Genomic DNA, 23865 nt, shown 5'->3' with positions numbered 1-23865 from the left:
GGGGATCGACGGCCCAGAAGTGGATGCGGGAAGCCCGAGGCAGATTAAACCCGGACGCGCGAAAATTCGAGGCAAGTCAACGCGAAAAAGTGGAACGACGTCGACTCGATTTGAACCTAGGGCCTCGTCGCCCATATTGAGATGCATGGGGTAACCATCCCACCCGCACACACATGCTATTACCATGGTTCGTTTTTTTTGGTTTTATTATTAAAACATAGGCGCTACCCGGGTTTAGTATGTGGCCGGGTTTAGTTTTTAAGTGTTCATCTATGGCTATAATCTCCCCGATTTTTGTGCGCGCACTTTTCTGCCCTCGATCCCCTTACCTCCCCTCTTTAATGCTATGTGTTATTTAGTCCTGAGGCTCCTCAACCTCGGGTGACGTGGCTTTGCGGCGGCTACCTTTGAAACCAACTTTAAAAGTTAATCGTGACATGTGGCATATTTTACCAAGTGCTGCCTCAGAAAGTCTCTGTTTCTACGTAAGATTTTCTGCAGCAGAGAAAGATGGCCATGGCTTGGCGCTCCAAGGGTTTCTTGTACATGCGGCGTGCACTCAAACGCTCACCGTCTCTCCCACCATCTTGTCACGCTCCAGATCCATGCTCGGAGTCGGTGCGAATTCTGGGCGGAGTTCATGGTCATGTATCATCTCGGGTATTCTCATTTCCATGCTGTGTTTTTTCGTTCGTAGTGTGTAAAGTGCTTTTACGTGGAGCTGAAGAGAAATGAGGTACCGTTATCTGTCGAATGATTTGTTGAATAGAGAGCGCAGTCCATCGTATGCCTTCCTTGGATTCTTGTCATTGTTGACTCCAGAGGAAAGTTGTGTCCTTGGCCAAGCCAAGAAATTTTGCTTTGACTCGAGTCATGGGGAATGTTAGTAACGTATGCTCATTTATTTGTCCTCTGTTGGTGAAGGCTTGATGGCCAATGTGTGAGGCAGCTCATGTTTGTATATTTTTTTAATATGCACCTAAGTACAAACCCCCTTGGGAGACTTTCACCAAAGCTTGATAACAACTTATCTTTAGTGAGGGCATGTGTGCTAAGGGAGAGCATTGCTTGTTTTATGCGCCATATTTGGAAGCGGAATTGGAATAATGGGGTTCAAAAACGGGAACAGGCTTTATGGCAGGGGAAAAAAACTGACAATGTTTGGGAAAAAGACACCTGGAAGATGGCATGGTTGCTAAAGTGTGGTTCCAAAGGTGGAATTGATCTGTGCATGTGACGAAGCTTTATACACAATTACCTAATAATTTAAGCACTCTAGTCTCAAGGCATAGGCCAAGAGCAGCGAAATGATTGGGCTTAAATGAGATCGCAATTATCCTCGGTCATTTACTCAATTTCTAACTTAATTGGTAAGTTGTTAATGACAATTCTATAATCCTCTATATTTTTGAGCAATGTTATACTTTGAATTCTTTATTGGGCTGCTAGGATTTTGCTTTGTATGTGGTTGCGCGAGACGCACGGTAGGTGGATGCACTTGCAAAGTGGAGTGTCTGCTACAGGCTTGGACACTCCAAGCGAGAAATCAATAGCAACACACGAACAAAATTTGCAAATAAATGAACTTGAAGAGAGAGAGAGAGAGAGAGAGAGAGAGAGAGAGAGAGAGAGAGAGAGAGAGAGAGAGAGAGAGAGAGAGAGAGAGAGAGAGATTTTTTACGTCCATGTCAGGCCGAAATCGGCCTATGAGACAAATCAAATGTACATGGTGTGTATGTCATCCATCTATCGGAAAGACAAATGGAATAAAACTGATACAAACTGAACTGAACTGAACTGAATATAGGTAGTGATGGTGATGGTGTATGCATGGGGTATCTGAGGAGGAGTGGAGCTCTATCTCTAGAGGTACATGCATATCTATATGCTCAGGGTAGTACAATCATGAAAATGCATCAAGCTATCTAGCTCCATCCTGTACTAATGGGGGGATGTAAGATGTGGTACATAGGCGGGTCTGGTGCTAGGGCTGCCCGGATGAAAGCTGCAGGGCCGGTCCTCATCTGAGCCAGTCGCTCCTCAGTGGCACGGTGCTCTCGGGCTTGGATCTCCTCGATCTGTCGGTGATGTAGGCTCGCGCCTCTGTAACCAGTGACTCGTGGTCGTCGTCTAGCGCGGCTCTCCTCAGCCTGTGGGAGTGTCACTCCTCTCTGAGTGTCTAATGGTGGGGGGGCTGTAATCCTCTGAAAGAAGTCTGTGAGCTGCGCCTGTCTCCCCTCTGTCTGTGTAGCTGCATGTGTCTGTAGTAGTGTGTCTCGGTGACTCTGTATCTCTAATAAGAAGCGCCCTAGCTGCCTGTGATCTCGAGAGTCCATGATCTCTCGGAGAGTGGGCTGTCCTCTAAATAAGGTCTCATATCTGCCCCTGATCTCAGTATATGCTCTGCACCGGCATACAAAGTGCTCCTCACTCTCCATCTCCTCTGTGCATGCTCTGCAGATCCTCTCCTCCCTAGGGACCCCAGTGTGCCTCCCAGTCTCAATCTCTAGCCTGTGTGATGCCACTCTCAGCTGACCAATCGCCACTCGTGAGCTATGTGGCATGTATGTGTCCATGTATCGTGGTCTCTGTATGAAACCATCTGGTAGAATAGTAAGGAACTGCTCTCTGTAGTCTGACATCTTCGTCCCCAGGTCGGGTGACTCCCAGACTCTCCTGATGTATAGCTGCCAAAGGTCCTGTCTCAATACCAAGTTCCTCTCACTGCGAGAGAGGTGAACATATGGTGAGTCAGGGTCATACTGGAAAGGTGGTAAACTCTCCATATCAAGGCCGTGTGTCTCGAACCATGCTCTGACCTGTGAGTACCATGCTCTCTCATGCCCACTCTTTGATAGCTGTATGGCTGCCTCAAAAGCTCTGCGGGTAAGTCTGTCGGGAGGTAGCTCTCTCATCCTCTGGATGAAGCAGACTGTCTGGAATAGTACCTCTACTACCATAGGTGGTGTGGCGAGCTCTGCTCTGATGATGTCATGTGGTACTGTCTGCTTGCTGCGGAGCAAGCGTGAGATCATACATATCTGTGGCCTCTCAATCTGTGTCCACTGGTCAGCTGTCAATCCTGGTGCCCATACTGCTGCTGAGTACATCAAGGCCGGGGTGACCAGGGTGTCAAAAAGCCACCTCTTCGTGTTGGGCTCCTGAAAATGTGCCTGGTGACATCTCCACTCTAGCATGGCCAAGGATGCGTATCCACGTGTGAGCCTGTCAGTAGCTGCCTGCCTCATGGTGAAGGGTCCCGGTCAGCGTAACCGCGAAACGTTTCAAGGCCGAAACGTTTCACCCGGAAACGTTTCAGTCCAAAATGAGAGCACAGTGAAACGTGAGACCGAAACATGCGTTTAGCGACTTTGAAACTAAAACTATGGTAACTTGTTGTTAGTGAAAGGGCTTGTGTTTCACTTGGTGAGTGAAACGTTTCGAGGCCCGAAACGTTTCACCTGTCCTTACCTGCCGAAACGCGTTTCATGGTGACGCTGGTCCCGGTAAGCTGGTAAATGTGACTCCAAGGTAGACATATGAGGTGACCACATCAATCCGTCCTCCTGCTGCTGTGAAAGTGGCCGCACTCCGCACTGCACTGGATGTGTGAAAGATCATGACCTTGGTTTTGCCAAGGTTCACAATCAACCCTCTGTGTGTGCAGAAATCGTCCAAGGCCCCAAGGTGGCGCTGTAGGCCCTCGGGTGACTCTGAAATCAACACAATATCATCAACATATAACATGATGTGGACTGGGGTACCTGCCAAATCACCTCCCTCCCCTCCTGCTCGCAGTATGTAGTCGGAGATTTCGTCGATGTAGAGCCCAAAGAGTGTCGGGGAGAGTGGGCATCCCTGCTTAACACCAATGGTGCTAGCAATGGTCTCTGATAAACCGCCTGGGCATCGAACGCGACCGGTCACCCTCTCGTAGAGAGCATATATGGCCCAAATCATCTCTGCTGGTATCCCAAGACTCTGAAGGCGCTAGAAGAGTCTCTCTCGGGGGACTGTATCAAAGGCCTTGCGGAAATCTACAAAGCAACAGTATAGCCTCTTCTTCTGCACCTTTGCCCCATCAATGAGGCAGCGCATAACGAAGATGTGATCAATGGTGGAAAAGGCTCGTCTGAAGCCTGGGGCTCGTAGACCCTCAATCTCTGCATATGAGCTGAGCTCTGCCTCAAGTACTGCTCCATAAAGTTTGGCCATCGTGTGGCCAATCATGATAGTCCTGTAGTTCCCTGGATCCAGGGTGTCGCCAGATTTGTGGATAGGCACTATGGTGTGTTGTGAGAGAGAGAGAGAGAGAGAGAGAGAGAGAGAGAGAGAGAGAGAGTTCTGTCCCTAGGTGCTCTTGCCCCAAAGATTGGTGCCCCTATTGGTATTTCTTTATTATTGCTTCGCAAAGGTACGACTCTCGAGGGTCCAACTTTGCGAGACTTTGCGTCTAGATCCCCCCCTGAAGAGTGGCCCTCTGGACACTTATAAAATCACAAGGGTGCCCAAAAGTAGAGTTCCAAAAGCATCAGTTCTAAAAGCTTTTATCCCCCAAACGCATTTGCTCTCAAAAGCTCGCGCACATTTGCCAAAAGATGCTAGCGCAAATTGCGAAAATCTGTACAACAGTGCCACATGGCATGTTGACGCAATTTGCGAAAGTCACCCAAGACGCCAAGCTTTTGATCTTTTTAGGTTTTAGGCCCCTCAGACGGTGCTCCGGTGCTCCATAAGTTGGTAGAGATTAGGTTTCTATTTTTAGGCGCTAACCTTGTCGTTTAGGCCCCTTGGCCACACTTTCCAGGTTTAGTTCCTCTTGTCCTCTCGGCCAGCTCTTTATAGTTGGCTTGAGATTTAGGAATTTGATCAGCTAGTTGTGTTCTTTTTCTAATCAAAGGTACTTCGACTTCTTCTTCGTGTTACCATCTATAAAGGTGGCTACCTCCCCTTCCACAGAGTTTCTAGATACCATCACTTCTGAGTGGAAACGGGTGTTACACTCGCAGAGGATCGTGGTTAAGGGAAGACTGAACCAATGCGTTAGATGTCATGGAATGGGGCATTGGTGAGGGATTGCCCTAGAGGTCGAGGGCAGAGACAGATTGGGTGCTAAAGAGGACCCTCACAACTATAGGAGATCCAAGAGAGTTTTGCACATCAGTAGGACTTTGTGCGACAACATGTTAGAAGAAGAAGAAGAGTGTTTTAGAGTTAGAAGTAGCAGAGTGCTCAACAACAGCACAGTGTTGATCAGAGAGGTTAGAGTGACCAGTAGTAGCAGAGTGCTCAACAACAACACTGTTGATCAGACATAGAGATAGAGATAGAGATAGAGATAGAGATAGAGACAGGTAGGTAGACATTGACTCTAACCCCTCTGATAGAGATCAGAGGGGTTAGAGTCAACAGTAGTAGAGTGCTCTGCAACAACACAATGTTGATCAGACATAGAGATAGAGATAGAGACAGGTAGGTAGACAGTGTCACGTGACACATCCAACCCTATGTGTCCGTGGACAAGCTACAACATGACTAGGGTTCAGTTTAGTCAAGTCAATCTAGAATAGGAAGTGGTCTGACACTTTTGTGAGTCTGTTCGCAGACCGTGCATGACCAGTCACTTAGAGTAGATGCATATCCTTTGGTTGCACACAGCATGATCATAAGCATTCCCATCAAAATCCATCAGGGGAATTTTCTAGTGCATTAAACCTATTTTCTCTATTTTTGACATTCACTTATTTATTAAGTGACTTTTGTTGGGAACTGAGTAGGGCAAATTGGGTAAGATAATATATAAGCAAACCTAGGCTAGCACTTTCTGGCAGAAGAGGCAGCAGGAGCACACGCTCAACAGGCACCTTCTCAGCAGGACCCCCAACAACAAGGCTAGCTTTTTTGCATCTGCAAGGACCTAGCGTTTTCAAGACAAGCAGCCTGGCGTTTTTGCACAGCATATCAGCCCCGGCAGCAACAAGACAGTAGAACCCCTAGTGTTTTTGCAACAAAAGACAATTCAGCCCCTAGCGTTTTGGATCAAGCAGCAACCTCAGCGTTTTGCAGATCTATCGCGACAGAATCAGCCCTAGACTCAGCGTTTTCAGTTTTCAGCAGTCACTACCCGCATTAGAACCCCCAAACCTCGCAGATCTCACCTTCCCGCAGCAGATCCTTGTCGCACGGTCAAATCCGGCGCAGTTTGCAGAATCAGCCCGGTAAACGCAGATTTCAGCATCTGCGTTTTCAGCGTGTCGTCGTCGCATCGTCGCCATCGACATTGTCACCGACATAGAGTCAGAATTCAGCAGATAGAAGATTTCCAGATTTCAGCCATTAGCAGTTTCAGATTTCAGCCCGTCTCGTCGTCGTCGACATCGTCGGCAAGTCCAAGCATTGTAGAGATTTGTGCAATCATAAGTAGACCGCTCTCGCCATAGAGAGTGGGGCCCTTGGAGGAGGGTTTTACGTCGTCTCTGGTGTCATATTCTCTTCTCTATCTCTCAGTCTCATGCATTTTTATTCACAGTGTCCATTCACTTTGTTTGTATCCATTGCACTCTCTCACTAAAGGAACGGAAGGCTCTCCCTTCCGTAAGTAAAAGGAACCCTTGAGCACAGTTCGGAGCACTCATCTTGAGCAAAGTTAACATTCATTCTGCTGCACCTTACATTGGTATCAGAGCTTTGACAATGTTCTGTATCACTCAATGAAAGAACCACAAGGTTTTTTTTTTGCTTGTTGCGGTCGCACGTAACCCAAGTCCTCTTGAGCGTGTCGATTCCTAATCGTGTTTTTGAAGAATGACAGGAAACCCAAGATAGAAGGGCTTGTCCAACTTCCCCTTGTGCCTCTTTTCACTCATTGAGAGCGGACCGTGCACTTAGCGGTCGACCAATTGACGTGAGGTGGGAAAAAGCAACCTTGCTGTGATCGCAAGGCCGCCAAGTGGTGCGCCCGCGTAAAAGAGCAGAACTTGGGTGAAGAGAAGATCCTTCTCTAACACAGATTGCAAGCGAAAGAAGAAGCGCTAGACCCACAAGAATCCACAAGAACCCCCGACTTCAGTGGATGGTCATCACTCGAAGCGGAATGGATACTTCGCTCGGAGGTGATGAGCATGGGAGAGGCGAAGAAGAATTTTCCCCACCAAGAGGTTTTTCCGACCCTCCGTCTTGCCCATCTACGCCAAGGATTGCACTAACTCCTATGAAGGAGTTGACGCAGTTGTTTATGGACAACAAGTTCGAACGCGAAGCAAGAGAAGCAGAAAGAAAGGCCTACGAAGAAAGTATGGCAGCCATAGATCGTGAATACGATGCAAAAATGGAAGCCATAGAGCGTGAGCACGAGCGCGAGAACAAAGAAAGACTAGCAAGATTTGATCGGGAGAACAAAGCAAGAATGCAAGAGATGTTGCGACTCTTTTCTCAAGTGCAGGCACAGATGCAAACGATTCGGGAAAAGGACTCTCTTAGTCTCTTCTTCTCCAAAGCAAGACACACATGATTTGCATGATTATGATAAGCATGATGAATTGCATGATAATGATGAGCATGATGATTTGCATGATGATCAAGATGTGTTTTCCCACAAGCATGATGATTCGTATGATCATGACGCGATTGTTCACAAGGATGATGGTTTAGTTGATGCTTTTTCTAGCGAAGCTAACCTCGTTGCAGATTCGATCGATCTCGAAGAATCGATCTTGGCTCTTGAGTGGAGGTCCAAAGAACCCCCACATGACTATTCGGTCATTCAGGACGAACCGATCTTGGCTCTCGAGCCTAGGTCCAAAGAACCCTTACAGGAAGTACTATGTGTTCGAATGATTCGTCAGCACACATTGTTCGAGTGTTTCATCCGTGATTGTTTCCTGTATTTTAGTCAACGTCTTTATGTAATTCCTTTTCCTAGGCATGACATATTGTACGTTGAGCACGTTTCACTCATGAATGAGTCGTCGTCGCATCGTCGCCGTCGCCATCGACATCGTCACCGACATAGAGTCAAAATTCAGCAGATAGAAGATTTGCAGATTTCAGCCATTAGCAGTTTCAGATTTCAGCCCGTCTCGTCGTCGTCCTCATCGTCGTCGACATCGCCGGCAAGTCCAAGCATTGTAGAGATTTGTGCAATCATAAGTAGACCACTCTCGCCATAGAGAGTGGGGCCCTTGGAGGAGGGTTTTACGTCTCTGGTGTCGTATTCTCTTCTCTATCTCTCAGTCTCATGCATTTCCATTCACAGTGTCCATTCACTTTGTTTGTGTCCATTGCACTCTCTCACTAAAGGAACGGAAGGCTCTCCCTTCCGTAAGTAAAAGGAACCCTTGAGCACAGTTCGGAGCACTCATCTTGAGCAAAGTTCAACATTCATTCCGCTGCACCTTACAGACAGGGACATACAAAACCTATCCTAGTTTAGAGATTAGTAGTGAGATAGAGGTTGGAGGAGGTAGAGAAGCCCCCAAACAGACATCTCGAGGAGAGGGTACTGGATTAGGATTGAGAGGATGTCTTAGAGAAGGTTGACAAACAAACAGAGCATGAGGACCAACAATTGGAGGCAGTTCGGGATTAGCGTGAGGTATCTCAAGATAGGCCAATCCAATAGCCTTTGGTTTCTGTGGAGATCTAGTGGTGAGTAGGAGAGTTAGTCTCCTCAGTCTGCGGAGGAATTTGACTATTCAAAGGGTTCTGCATCACTAGCAGTGAGGTGGAACCAAACGTAAAATATAGTACGTACGGTACGCAGTCTTGTATGGATTGAGGTTTAAGGTATATAAAAATACGCGCCATTGATAAATAACCCTAAAAAAATGTGAAGTTTGATTTCTAGGATTAAGTTTTTAAGACGTCATCCTTTTTTTTAAAGGTTGAGTACTCGTTTTAAGTTTTAGCGAAGTAAGCTACGTCAACTTATTTTGTGCATGCCTTTTCTAAAAACATTTCTAAGTTAATAATGTTTTGTTTTATCTAGTTTTATTTTGTAGCAAATAAAGTGATTTAGTTTTGTTTTTTTGTTTTCTTGTGTCCCTTGTTTTTATAGTTTTATGAGTGCTTTATTCCCTCTTATAATTCGTGAGTTCAAACTATTCTAAACTTATGAAGGTATATAAAAATAGGAATTTCACAACAGAAGTCTACAAACATATAAACTATCACTTTATATAGCTAAATGAAAAGTCCTACCTGTATTAAACATCAATCAAGTGACCTATCATGATACGAACATGGGCTATGTAGTATCAGACACAATAGGCAGCACCCAAGGAAGTTTCCCTATCCCCTCCATGAGTAAATTAAGGCAATGTGTAGCACATGGGGTCCAAACTATGCTCGAAAACTTTTTTGAGACCATGTCACCCATTGCCTTGCAATTTGATGTATTATTAGTGACAACCTGTACCACATTCTCTACACCAACCTCAATGATGGCCTGCCGGATGTGCGTGCGTATAATCGGACCTGTGATATGCTCCCTTGCCTTCCCTACATCTACCGCTCACAAAACATAAGTGCCAAGGCAAGAATGTTGATGATGTGTCGTGGATGTATGTCACTTCATTTATATGAAATGATGGTGCATCCAAATTGTTTCCATCTTGCAAAACCTTGTCAATCAAAGCCTTCTACTTATCAAGGATCTTCGTGCGCATTTTCTTGTAATCTATGCTAGTCCATGTTTGTGTGGGACCAATGTGAGCAATAGCCTTCACCATATTTTTCCATTGGGTTTGGTCAGTCCTCAGTACATTGAAGGAGATATTACACTCAATAAAAGTGTGAGCATTCTCAATCTCCGCCACCTCGTCGCTCCTTGATCCATGACTGAGGTTGCTGAGGCCGTGTGACATCCTCCATATCACTAACATCCTCATCCTCTTGCATGGCATGAGCCCTCTTCTTGCTAGTATGAGCTTGTGAACCAGGCTCACTACTTCCTCCCGTTTGATCCCATCCGATCTCCAAGAAGGACATCATGAAGAGCATCTTGTGTATTTTGTTTTCTTGGGCCTTTGTTTGCTCCTGCGAGTGCTTGGAATCAGCTGATTTTTTACTTTGGGAGGCACCTTTTTGCACGCTCCACAATTGGCAGTCAACCTATTCTTGACGGACGACACGACTGATAGTGCTCATCTTCTGCATCCCACAGTATTTGCATTGCCAACATTGTGGAGTCTTCACGATCTCGAGGACATTGGTGTGAATGTTCCAGAGGGGGTTGGCTTCGCGAGACAATGACCCTAAACTGGCTCTGTGAAGTCTGTGTAGTGAGTTTGCACCTTTTTTTGTAAAATGCTCTGCAGCTGATACTCTTTGCTAATGTTTATAGAGCTACACAATAGAGTAAGTGGCTAATAAAAAGCCGAGGCCAAGCACTTGAATAGACGCCCAAAAGCAAAAGACACTCGAAGGATCCACCTTTACCAGCAGATATCCTGGTATCTGAGATTTTACTTACAAAGTTCTTCGTGGTTGGTCCATGGAGATTTCCTGATGTTTCTTTAAGGAGTAGGCACGTGTGATACCATTTAAGAGAAAATGATGGTTGAGGCCAGCTACTTCATGGATATAAAAGCACAGTAACACGGAACGGGCGGAACGGGGGCATTTCGTTCCATAACGGCGTTCCGAGCAAGGCCGGCCGGGGAAACGGCTACGGGAACGGGCGGACTTTCCGGTTCCGGAACGTAACAGCGGAACGGTGTTCCAGCCGGGCAGAACGGGACGGAACGGGCCGGAACGGCCAGACAGAACGTCTGGCGGCAGTTTTTAAATTTCTAAAACATGCGGCAATTTTTGGAGCGCCCATTTTTGGGATGGTTCACACTAGAGGTGTGTGTGTGTGTTGGGGGGGGGGGGGGGGGGGGGGTCGTCTTCACTATTTTCTCCTATAAAAGCTAATCCACACCCCTCACAATTTCATAGCCCTCACTCTCCCGCATTGCTACTTGAGTCTTGAAGCGCCACTCTCTCCCTCTCACCCTCCCTCTCAAGCTTGAAGCTTGAAGCCACTCTCTCACACCCTCTCTCAAGCTTGAAGCTTCAAGCCTCTCTCACCCTCTCTCTCAAGCTCGAAGCCACAAGCTCTCAAGGTTGAAGCTTCATCCCTCTGGCAACTTGCAAGCTCCATTCCAATTTCCTTCATCGCATCCCTCTCTCAACTTTCAAGCTCCATCTCTCCATCTCTCTCTTGAGTTTCAAGCCTCAAGTCTCAAGCGCCATCAATATGGCACAAGCTTCCGCATCATATGAAGGTCCCTCGGTTGGTAAGAGAGGAAAGAAGGATGAGCCTTCATGGTGGGATGAGGTGCACTCCGAAGTCTCGGGCAAAGAAGGCGGTGCAAGATCATGGACGTGCAAACTATGTGGATTTCAACACAAATCCGGGACAAGCAAGGTTCGAGCACATCTCCTTTACATAGTGGGGGAGCAAGTGAAGCTTTGCAGTAATGTGACGGCCGAGAAGAAGAAGGAGCTTGAGGTCAAGGATGCCATCATAAGAGCCAAAGCAAATGATCGACCCAAGCGGAAAGCCATTGACCCCAATCACTTGGTTTTTCCTTCTTCTACCACTCATTCGCACGCTTCCGTTGGAGGTAGTAGTGCGGCGGCTCAATCATCATTTCAAACGAGTACTCCCTTTCATCCCACCCATCGTCAACGAACTCTAGATTCGTCATGGGACCCCAAAAAGAAGGAGGAAGTGGATGCCGCTGTTGCCCGCTTTTTTTATCACGATCATATCCCTTTCATAAATGCTCGGTAAGTTCCAAGTTCTCAATGCTCTTTCATATCATGACCATAACTAGTATGTTTGTTTTCCAATCTACATTGTCTTCTCTTTTGACCTTTGTGACATGTACATTGTATAGGTCGGACTACTTGAAGGCAATGTGCAAAAGGATTGGGGATTACGGGCCACGCTACGTGCCACCCACTTCAGAGGCCCTCCGTACTACTCTTCTTGATAGAGAGAAGGCCGTTGTGGAGATGGCAGCCGTAAACATGAAGCGACAATGGGCCAAGTATGGAGTGACACTCATTGCAGATGGATGGAGCGACACAAGGAGGAGATCCATTCATGGGCTTGTGGCTTATTGCAAGGGAGAGATGTACTTTGCCCACGCACATGACGCCATAGAAACAGGGAAATCCGCCGACGTGCTTGTTGGAGAGTGGGCGTCTGCCATAGAGATCATTTGCCCAGAGGTGGTGTTGCAGCTTGTCACGGATGGGGAGGCATCAAACAGGGCAACCGGCGCCAAAGTAAAAGACCAAGAAGCCATTATCTTCTTTGATGGAGGAGCCAAGGCGAACTTCATTTCACCCGAATTGGCGGCGCGGCTCGAGATCTCCCGATCGGATGGGACCACTAGCAAAGGCAATTCTAGCGGCACACGACAGGGACGTAGCCATTACACCTATCATTGGCAAACTTCGGATGCATTGTCAGGTGTATTTGGGGCATGAGGACTTCTACATAATGCCTTTGGAAGGTTGTGATGTCCTCTTGGGAATTCCCTGGTACCACGAGAACAACACCGTGGTCGACTATCGGGCGAGAAAAGCGACTTTGACTACAGAGAAGGTCAGAACCATTGTACTAGATGTAAAACTTAAGGGCGAGTCTATCCCTATTGTATCAGCTTCGGCCATTTCAAAATTAATGAAATCAAGTCTGTTTTTTTACTCGATCTTCTTGAGAGAGATGAATGATGAGAATAGGACAAATATGTCTGAACTTGATAAAGAACGCCAAGATTTTCTCCACACTCATTCCGATTGCTTCTCAGAGGGCTTGTCAGGGGAGTTACCACCCGCTCGTCCCGAGGATCATACTATTGATTTGATACCTAGAAGCACACCACCGAACCGGCCACCTTACCATGTGAGCTGAGCCTAGAACGAAGAAATTATGAACCAAGTGAAAGACCTCTTGGAAAAGGGTCTTGTCTAGCCTAGTACTTCATCGTACTGCTCTCCTGTGTTGTTGGTTTTGAAGAAAGACGGATCTTGGAGAATGTGCATCAATTATAGAGCTCTCAACAAAATCACGATCAAGGACAGATTTCCGATTCCTAGAATCGATGATATATTTGACCGACTTCAGGGATCCTCGTACTTGAGTAGGATTGACTTGAAAAGTGGATATCATCAGACCCGAATCGCGCCGGGAGATGTCTACAAGACAGTGTTTTGGACGACTTTTGGGTTATTTGAGTTTTTGGTGATGCCTTTTGGCCTAACCAATGCTCCTACAACATTTAACCGCATGATAGACACGATTTTTCGAGAGTATAGACTATTTGTTGGCACTTTCTTTGACGACATCATTGTTTTCTCCAAGGATGAGGCAGAACATAGAGAGCGTCTGCTTCAGGTCTTTGAAGCATTACGAGATCACAAGTTGGTGATTAATGCGAAGAAAAGTGAATTTTTCTTACTAGAGATACACTTTTTGGGACACATTGTCTCAGCAGGAGTGCAGATGGACCCGGCCAAGATAGAGACTATCCGTGATTGGCCCGATTTGAAGAATGTCCATGAAGTTAGAAGCTTCTTGGGATTGTGTTCGTACTACAGGCGGTTCATTAGAAAGTTTGCAGAGGTTGCTTCCCCTTTGCATATCTTGACACAGAAAGGAGTCCCTTTCTCGTGGGGACCCACAAAGGTGACTGCCTTTCAGACTTTGAAAGAGAAATTGACTACAGGACCAGTTTTGACTTTGCCGGATTTGCAAAAGTCATTTGAAGTATATTATGATTCTTGTGCTCGTAGTCTGGGTGCGGTCTTAATGCAAGAAGGCCATGTAATTGCCTACGAGAGCCGATTGTTCTCAAGGCCGGAATTGACAACACAGATTTATGAGAAAGAGCTTTTGGCGGTTATCCATGCTCTTACTCAATGGCGACATTACCTACTCAGAGCGGATTTTACTATCTTTACAGACCATCAGAGTTTACGCCACTTCTTGTTACAAAAGCAGCTATCGGAAAAGCAGATGCCATGGGTGAACATCTTGTCACAGTTTCACTTCCAGATTGTCCATCTGCAAGCACATAAGAATTTGGTGGCACATGTTTTGTCTTGGAAGCCGTTGATTCTTGCTATTTCCGCGATTCATCATAGGAGCTTCGAGGATATGGTCAATCAATATGCCACAGATACAGATTTTGCAGACATTTTCACACGGATACGGCATGGGGAGATAGTAGTGGGATATTCCATTTGGGATGGCTACTTGATGAGGAAAACCATGTTGTGCGTTACACAGCCATTGAGGAAAAAGGTTATGACCGAATGCCACTGTCCACCTTTTACGGGTCACCGTGGCATTGCTACCACCTTGAAAAGAGTAGAGAGATACTTCTTTTGGCAGAGACTCAAGAAGGATGTGGACGAGTTTGTGCGCAGTTGCTTGGTATGCTAGAAGGTCAAGTTTGACAGGCATAAAGCACAGGAATTGTTACAGCCTTTGCCCATACCCACCCGCCCCTGGGAAAGTATTGCAATGGATTTCATTTTTTATCTCCCGAGAACACAGAGTGGTCACGATGGTATCTGGACTGTTATTGGCAGATTTGGCAAGTAGGCTCATTTCATTTGAGTGAAGAAAACAGTCAAGTTGAATCACTTAGCGAGACTGTTTGTGGCCCAGATCTTCAGATTACATGGCATGCCCGAGACGGTTGTCTCCGACAAGGACCCCAGATTCATGAGTTTGTTTTGGAAGGCTATTTGGGAGAACATTGGCACGCGGTTGCAGTTCTCGTCATCTTTCCACCCGCAGACTGACGAGCAATTTGAGATTGCTAATTCAGTGGTACTAGATTTATTGAAGTCTTACATCTCGGATCAGGGAAAAGTACTTACCTTTGGTGGAATTTGCCTACAATAACACGATACACTCTTCGATGGGGAAGGCGCCATTTGAGATTATTGAAGGTGCTACAAAGGTTCCAGCCTTCCTAAGCACGAAAGATAAGATTTTTGAAGGCGATGAGTACACGCACAACTTGGACACGGCTTTTGCCAAGGTTTGCGAGGCTTTGCAGAAATCTCAGGAAAGACCGAAAAAGGCAGCAGATCACCATCGTCGCGATTTGAAATCGAAGAAGAATCATTGGGTGCTCTTACGTTTTGAGAAGGCACGCCTGAGAAAGAAAAAGGGAAAGGAGAGGCTTTTTCCAAAGCCTAGTATGCGATACTACGGACCTTTCCAGATCTCCGAAAAGATAAATGATGTCTCCTTCCGATTGAAGCTGCCAGACACTTGGAGGATTCACAATGCATTTCATGTGAGTCTCTTGAAGCGTTTTAAAGGCGATGTGCCTGAGGATGGGAGCCTGATGAGCAACCCGAAGTGGAAGAAAACAAGGAGATCCTTGTTCCAGAACAAATATTGGCACATAAGGACAGAAAGATTAAGGGTAAAGTGAGAAGACGGTTCTTGGTTAAACTCAAGAACTATCCTACATTGGATGCGAAGTGGATGGAGGAGGAGGACCTAGCAGATACTCCTCAGATTATGAAACTTTACCTTGAAGCTTTTGGTTTAGCATAGTCTATTCCACATGGAACCCCGAATTCAGCTTGGCCGGATATCTGGTGAAGTGGGTTTGCACAACAGGGGAGTTACTATAACCGGCCCGTACAACATAGAGGGCGGTACTATTTCAATTACCTGTTAACTTTACACAGAGCACTGAGAAGGGAAGAGAACACAGTTGCGTCCAGCGACTAGAATGTCACTGCGCACACGAGACCGACACCCTGTAGGCCCCAAAGACTGGCGCCCCTTTCGGTATTTCTTTATTCAAATTAAGGTAGACGATCCGACCACTTAGCACAAGCTTTCACAAAGCTGTCCAAACCTGGCGAGGGCTGAAAACACAGGTTTTCGACCGGATTTCGACAGCATAACGGCGCAAAAACCCTTGTAGGTCAAAAACACCTGTCTAGGACGGATTCCCTCGATATCTGGAAGCTTTGTGGTGAGCTGTCACAGAAATTCAGCGGGCTGTAATTCTCTGTTTTTCACTGTCGGGAGCCCAAAAGCCTGTACACGCATCCCAAGGCTCTCACGAGGCTCCCCCGATGTTCCCTTGGAGTTTAGGTGCGAAACCCTAAACCTGCAGAAAAACACAGCAGGCTGTAATTCCCTGTTTCGGATCGTTTTTAGCGGAGCGAACACGCCTACGCGTGTCCCAAGGGCTCCCGCACGCAATGGGACAGTTCCCCTGTGAATTGGACGAGTTTTCACGCGAGAAAACTCTCCAAACTCGCAATCTTTCGTGATGGAACTGTGCGTACCTGTGGGGGATTAGCAATTAGCTAATCCGGTTCCTGTTCAGAAGGCTCTTGCCTTGGCAAACGCGCATAAACCCCCAGAACTGTACATAGGTCAAATGAGAAGCCCACTAGTGGGGCATAACATACTGTACGTAGGGGAGAAAGAGAGCAGTATGTAGCGTGCGGGGCATCACTCCCGTCACCATACTGTGCATAGAGGGCGAGGTAAGCATTCCATAGCTTCTGTACCTGCTACAATCCACTTGAGGCTGAAAATGGCGCCCCCTTTGTTGATATGCAGCTCGTTTTTGCCTCCCAGAGTGGCAGAATCGCTCACAGGCTGATACGTCGCCCAGTTTCCGAGTTTGGGCTTTCCCTGCTAAAAATATCTCAACTGGTGTGTCCGTTGACTTGGCAGCAGAGCAATAAAATGTTTCCCTTGTCAATCCAGAGCTAATGACACGAACACATTTTCTGGTCAAAAATAGCAGTTCCCTAAATTTTAGGAGATGCTTCCATGGCGTCCCTATCGGTCTCCTGACCATCATTGAAGACTACCATTTGACCACGATCTACAATGTGGGTTAATTTACTGGCCCCTTTCAACTTATAAAGTTGCAGTGACTTGACGAGTGGCCCAAATTCCAGTTTGGCGCACACGAGCTTCCATACTCATAAGAATTTAGTGCTAACTGGCCTGGGCAGTCCCTGTCTGACCGACCTAGATCCCCGATGTGAGAAACCCATTTGGCTGTAGCCGTTTCACACTGGCCATGCAATGTCCACTTGCACCTTTTCAAGGGTTCCGGAACAAACAAGTAAAAATAAAATAAATATATCTAATACTTATTTACGGAAGGCAACAGGAAAAATACACCTGCTGGTGACAGTTACTCCGCTCCTTTGTCAACAAATGCCTCGATTTTTGATACTAGAGTCATTGATGTCTCTTTGAGCTTCAAGGATATTCAGAGCTGACAGTATTCTGATGTATGACTTTATGAAATGGAATTCCGGATAATATGATACTGATTGGTTCTTGACTTGTTTGAGTGCAGGAACTGATGGACGAAATGACTGCAGCATCTCGGTCTGAATGATCTCGATAGACATGGTTGCAATAGGGATTAGCCAATCAGGCATCTATGAGGTCTTGAGTGGATCTAGAGGGGATTGGTGATTGCATTGCCGATAAATCATGGTCTGAGATCCGAATGAATGTTGAATGTGATTTGTCATGTGATGTCTAGTGATGTCCTGTGATGTCGTGTGATGTGATTGTCGATTGGTACATGTGCTAGCTGTGTGTTCCTAGTGCGTCGGTACTAACAGTCAGTGTCCGCTAAGACAGTTTATGGCTTCTGTCTGTTTTGCAGGCGTAATCGGGCGATTACAATGCTTTCAAGAGGGGGGTATGTCACAACTCAGAGACGTGGCTGCCCAGTACACACACACCCTCTGGCAAGGACAGTTGGCAGACATTCTTGGAAAATCCGCTAGATGATGGCGTGGCTGCACCGTACGGACAGGCCCGCAAAACGCGGAGCTGACACGTGGCAGCAGCTGTACGGAAATGCGCAATTTACGATAGTTTTTGGTTGCTTTTGGGGCTACGCAAATCTGGCTTGCTTTTCTACCCAAGAGGAGAGAGAGCTAAAATCTCTGCTTTATTTACTCAAAAGAGAGAGCTTGTGAGAGACAGAGAGCTTTTGCTTTATTTGGCAAGGCTTTTGATTTTGAAGCTTTTGGGCTTTGCTTTTAGCATTCTTTGTAAAAACCTATTTATTAGTGGTTTGGGCTCTCACTTCTCAAAGCATCTGGACGCAGAGCCTGAGAGTGAGTCCCGACCACTCGCTTGTACTTTGAGTTGCAGATTAATACAAAAAGAAATACCGAAAGGGGCGCCAGTCTTTGGGGCATATATCTCTAGGCACGGAACTCCGTGGGGCCAGTGTCAATCAATTGTGAACTGTGTACTATTTGAAGTGAATTCTTGTGGTGTCGCGGTAGATTCTCGACTTGGAGTGTCCAAATCTGTTACATCTTGCTCTTATCTTCGAGGAAATCGTACTGGTTGGCTCTATAAAAGTGCTTCTTCTTCGCATAAAACATGTGATCGTCGAAGTTCGAACTGTCACAAGATGACTACTTCATAGAACTATCGGAAATTGGTTGGAATCTGATCTTCTTTGCCTTTTTCTTGTTCTTTCAAAAGCTTTGCTTCTTGCTTCGCTTCTTTTCCTTTCTGTCCTCCTCACTCGAGTCGGAAGAGGAAGAGCTAGAAGAACTATCAGAAGAAGAGGAAGAAGAACTGGGTAGTTCTTCAAAACGCACACGCTTCTATTGTTTCCGTGCAGATGCAAAAGAAGATTAACGGCCCAGGTAACCGGGGTAGTCAATCCCCTTCTTGCGCTTCTTCAATTGCTTCTTTGATGGCTTCTTCGTGTCCAAAAACTGACTAATTTGAGTCCGGACCACATCTTGAAGTTCTTCTTCACTAAACATCCTCGGAGTAGGAGGTTTCTTGATTGCCGGTTTGATTGGTGGTTCGGTGGCCTTCTGCCACTCAATATGCACTTCAGCCATCGACTGTTGAGTCAAAAATTTTACAAATTGGGGATCTTTAGCAAACTGAAGCATCTGTTTTGTGCACTCGTCAACCTACTGTCGACGTTGCATCTCCAAGAGTTCATATTGTGTGGGCCGAGGCGGCCCGTACTCATCTTCTGCTAAGTCGCTTGAATTTTTTATATTGCCTCCTCCAGCCTCAGCGGTTGTAGAAGAGGTCGATTGATTCTTTTCGGAATCCATGGGTGTCACGAGAAGAGGGATCGGATTTCCTGGTAGAAGAGAAATCGTTCGTGCTCTGATACACTGTAACAAACTTGGACACCCCACGTCTAGATTCTGTCGCGACACAACAGAGATTCACTTCAAAACAATTCACAATTCAAAAGTCGACTCGGCCTGGCGTAGTTCTGTGCCGAGAGAGATTGGCCCCAAAGACTAGCACCCCTTTCGGTATTTCTTTTCTATTAATCTTTGAGAAAAGTACAACTCCCGCGGGGCTCGCTCTCAGATGCTCTGAGAAATGAGCCCCCTTGGGTCACTTATAAACATTACAAGGAACATTACAAGGGGCACTAAAAGCAGAGCCCCAAAAGCAAGTAATCTTCAAAGCAACTCAATCCCAAAAGTTGGCAGCCAAAAGCAGTCAGCACAGCCTGCGGAAATCCGTACAACCACGTCAGCACTGTCAGCGCGATCTGCGAAAATCTGTACACTTGCCACGTCAGCAGTCAACGCAATCTGCGGCGTTTGTACAATTGCCACGTCATCAGGCTTCTACGCAGGTTTTTCTCTTTGCGTCCCTAGGGCCCCTGGTCCCTTGGCCATACGTTGGGACAACTTTATTAGGTAGGGTCATGCCACGTAAGCAGTTTGTGACAGATTGTACTTAATGTAAAACTAAAGGGCGAGTCCGCCCCACCTGTATTGGCTTCGACTGTTTCCAAATAAATGAAATCCAATCTTTTTGTTTACTCGATCTTCTTAAAAGAATTGAATGACAATCGAAGGTCAAATATGTTCGACCTAGAAAAGGAACAACAAGATTTTCTGCAAGCTCCGGCTGATTGTTTCTCTGAAGGCTTACCATGAGAGTTACCTCCTTCACGACCTGAAGATCATAAGATTGATTTAATTCCAGGTAGTACAGGACCGAATCGGCCACCCTACCGAGTTAGCCGAGCCCAAAAGGAAGAAATAATGAACCAGATAAAAGAACTTCTTGAGAAGCAACCTAGTACTCCACCATTCTGTTCACCAGTGTTGTTGGTTTTAAAGAAAGATGGATCTTGGAGAATGTGTATTGACTATAGAGCTCTCAACAAAATCACCATGAAGAACAAATTCCCTATTCCGAGAATTGATGATATACTAGACAGACTTCAAGGTTCTACTTGCTTTAGCAGGATTGATCTGAAGAGTCGCTATCATCGGATCTGAATTGCTCCAGGGGATGTCTATAAGATAGCTTTCAGGGCGTCTTTTGGTTTGTACGAGTATTTGGTGACGCCCTTTGGTCTCACGAATGCTCCGGCTACATTCAACCCCATGATGGATAGGATTTACAGAGTATAGATCATTTGTGGGCACCTTTTTCGACGACGTCACCGTCTTCTCCAAGAGTGAGGCAAAGCACAGACACCATCTGTTACAGGTTTTCCAGGCACTGCGGCACATTGATTGGTAGTAAATGGGAAAAAGAGTGAGTTTTTCTTGCCAAAGATACACTTCTTGGGACACATCGTCTCAGTGGAAAGGTATAAATAGAAGCTTCGAGGATATGGTAGATCAATACGCCATCGATCCTGATTTTGCAGACATTCTTAACCGGTTACAGAGTGAGGAGACACTTGCAAGCTATTCCATCACGGAAGGTTATCTGATATGGAAAACGATGTTATGTGATACACGGCCATTGAGGGAAAAGGTTTTGACAAAGTGCCATTGTCCACCTTTTTCAGGTGACCACGGCATAGATATCACCTTGAAAGATGTCGAGCGTTATTTATATTGGCCAAGACTCAAAAAGGATATAGACGAGTTTCTTCACAGTTGTTTAGTGTGCCAAAATGTCAAGTTTGACGAGCATAAGGCACCAATTCTCCTACAAACCCCTAGGTTGTGCCTCCAAAATCATCTGCATCCACTCTTTAACAAATCTTGTTGTTGTACCCCAGAGAAGGATGCACATCTACGGCACATTTATATTGTAAGAGACACAAGGTACCCAATCGCCGTGCACCACAAAAGCCATCGAAAGGTACTAAGACGCACATCTCTCTAACCAAACCAACTTCCCCAAGGCCTCACTAAACTGATTCTCAAACAAATCTCCAAACTCTTTTATACAAAGTTACTTGGAACGGGAACGGGGAACGGGAACGAGGGGCTCCGGAACGGTACCGGAACGTATAGGCGGGGACCGGAACGGGTACGCCGGAATGGTCCACCAAAAAACACTGAAATTAGCCTCAAAACAGCCTATAAGTTGGGAAACAACTATAAGCCAAGCTTCTAACACCTACTTGGACAATTAGAATCATGTTCAAGCATGATTTAAGTTTCAACATGTCGCTTGTGCGCGATGCGCGTTAGTGATTGCGGATGTAAATTCAATTTACCGGGGTTGTAGACACCTCATAACATACTAAGCGCATCACAAATAACATTATCTAGGAAGTGCAAAGATTGAAGAGCTCAATAGACAGAAAGACGGAGTAAAAACTTAAAAGACTATGACTATAAATTCAAGTGTGGCTTATAAGGTGAGCCAAGGCACTACAAAAAGGTAAGCACTGAGAAAAGATAAGAGTCGAGGCTCAAGAGTAAAGACTAGCCACTATGGACTCAAGAGCTCAATACATAGATGCCAAAATGCCATAATGGAAACATGTCAAGGGCCAAGGCTCAAGGACCAGTGGCAGAAGAGCCAGCCTGCCAATCTGTAGTGATGTCATGGAGATCATGGATGTCATCCCAATCCTCATCCCCAACAGGCTCGTCCGCATCATCCACTTCATGTAAAACCTCTGTAGATCCACCCTCCCCAAGTATCTCCGCCTCTGCCTCCATCTCCCACTGTAGAAAGGGATCTGATACTTTGGATGCCGACTTGCAAAGCATACGCAAGTTTGCACTCACAAATACAAGATCATTTGCTTTCTCCACTACAAGTCGGTTTCTCTTCCTGGATGCAACGTGGCTATAAACACTCCACAATTGCTCCAAGCAAGAGGAGCTAACCGCTTGGCTGAGGATGCGGATAGCTAGTCGCTGAAGCTTTGGCCCATCTGAGCCATAGTCCTGCCACCACAAAACTGAGGAGATCTTGGTGCGATCAACTTGGGCATCGGCAAGCCCAAATGATCCTCGCATATCCCTGTACATAGCAAGTTGATCCTTGATTTTGCGGCGCTCTTCTCGATCAGGATGAAACATGGTCAAGATCTCGTTCCATTGCTTGGTCACCTCCCCATCATGCTCCTGTCCTGCACCTTGAAACTCTGGATCCAGCACAAAAGCCGCACCATGGAAAGGGGAAGCATAGGCGTCCCATTTGCTCTTACAAAGCAAGCTATTGAAATTGAAATACCTAGCCAAGCCAAAACCATGATAAATTACAACGACAAACCAAATAACAATATCTAAACTCATGTACTCATAACAAGTTACAAGAATCATGAGTCAAATCACACCAGCAGTTCCTAAAACATGATCTGAATCTTGAGTCCTGACCAAAAGACCAATAATACATGAGCTGAGTTTTGGCCATACTACATAAACTGCCCAAATATCAATAAGAAACTAGCTAGAGTCCTCCTCAGAAGAGTCGCTACGAGACTCCTCAACATCAGTGTCACTACTAGATGCACTGTCATCGGAAGGCAACATCTCTCATAACCAGAGAGTGCCTAGTAGTAGTAGCTCGACCAGAACGCCCTCCACCTCGAGGCCTGGTAGATGTCGCATGAGATGGACCCGCATCTGCCTCCAAGGTGCCAGTCTCACTAGCAAGCTGCAAAGCACGAGCCTGGGATTGTGTGACATGCCTGAATCGGGTATGCTCCTCTTTAAGAAAGTCATAGGCAAGATCCTCATCAGTGCGTGCCTGAATGAAGCTGATGTCGATTGCCTCCCGCGCTCTAGGCCACGCTCCAACTTCTCAATGATCGAGGCATCAATATCTTTCACCTTCCATTGGAGCACCCCCTCTCCATTGCCATCTGAAAGCCTTAATTTCTCTAGCAGTCTCAAATTTGCATTGACATACACCAGCTTGTCAAGTTGAGATGTACTCACTCTGCAAAAGTCAAGACAACAATAAGTATTAGAAGTTAAGCCACCTTAAGAGTCAATTGAAAAGTTTGAACTTAGAAGCAATGTAGCAACTTGTTACACTTGCAACACACCTGTTTCTCTTTTTGGTGTGAATGTCGGTGCAAATGCTCCAAATACGCTCGGCTGCACCACTGGTACACTCCTGCGATAAGGTGCGCAAGGCAAGCTTCTGAAGTGTAGGAGTAAGCCGTCCATTTATCTCCCACCATGACACAGCTTGTCTTTTACTATCTTGTATCGAGGCAACAACACGAGCAAAGTAATCTCGATCTTGAGAGAACAAAATGGATTCCTCTTCAATACTATGAACAATGAGAAGCAAAACTTAGATGGATACATTGTTTGTGTATTGAGAGACATTTTTTTATAAATGTTTACTTATAAGACAATGCATCGTACTTACGTCGTACACTCTTCTCCATTGCCATCTGAAAGCCTTAATTTCTCTAGCAGTCTCAAATTTGCATTGACATACACCAGCTTGTCAAGTTGAGATGTACTCACTCTGCAAAAGTCAAGACAACAATAAGTATTAGAAGTTAAGCCATCTTAAGAGTCAATTGAAAAGTTTGAACTTAGAAGCAATGTAGCAACTTGTTACACTTGCAACACACCTGTTTCTCTTTTTGGTGTGAATGTCGGCGCAAATGCTCC

General features: G+C 46.0%; 2 protein-coding genes across 2 annotated transcripts in view; one reads left to right on the top strand and one right to left on the bottom strand.

Moving 5' to 3' along the window:
* Positions 1–23865, top strand: part of LOC147435154 (dihydrolipoyllysine-residue succinyltransferase component of 2-oxoglutarate dehydrogenase complex 2, mitochondrial-like) — a 126260-nt gene that overhangs the window by 32665 nt on the left and 69730 nt on the right. The window lies entirely within an intron of this gene.
* LOC147435156 (uncharacterized) lies at positions 1678–3621 on the bottom strand. The gene is made up of 2 exons (XM_086487900.1): positions 3509–3621; positions 1678–3264 (listed from the first exon to the last, which is right to left on the bottom strand). Exons 1-2 carry the CDS (start codon positions 3619–3621, stop codon positions 1926–1928), a joined length of 1452 nt encoding a protein of 483 aa, XP_086344026.1. The 3' UTR covers positions 1678–1925.

Source organism: Adiantum capillus-veneris, chromosome 18, assembly GCF_014529385.1.
Source record: "Adiantum capillus-veneris isolate H3 chromosome 18, ASM1452938v2, whole genome shotgun sequence".
Lineage (NCBI taxonomy): Eukaryota > Viridiplantae > Streptophyta > Polypodiopsida > Polypodiales > Pteridaceae > Adiantum > Adiantum capillus-veneris.
The sequence above is the reverse complement of the archived record's forward strand: the minus strand, read 5'-3'. Positions and strand labels throughout refer to the sequence as shown.

Coding starts and splice junctions, on each gene's coding strand:
- LOC147435156 (XM_086487900.1), bottom strand. CDS start 3,621: ATGATCTTTCACACATCCAGTGCAGTGCGGAGTGCGGCCACTTTCACA. Junction 3,265..3,508: donor GGAGTCACATTTACCAGCTT/ACCGGGACCAGC, acceptor GCGGTTACGCTG/ACCGGGACCCTTCACCATGA.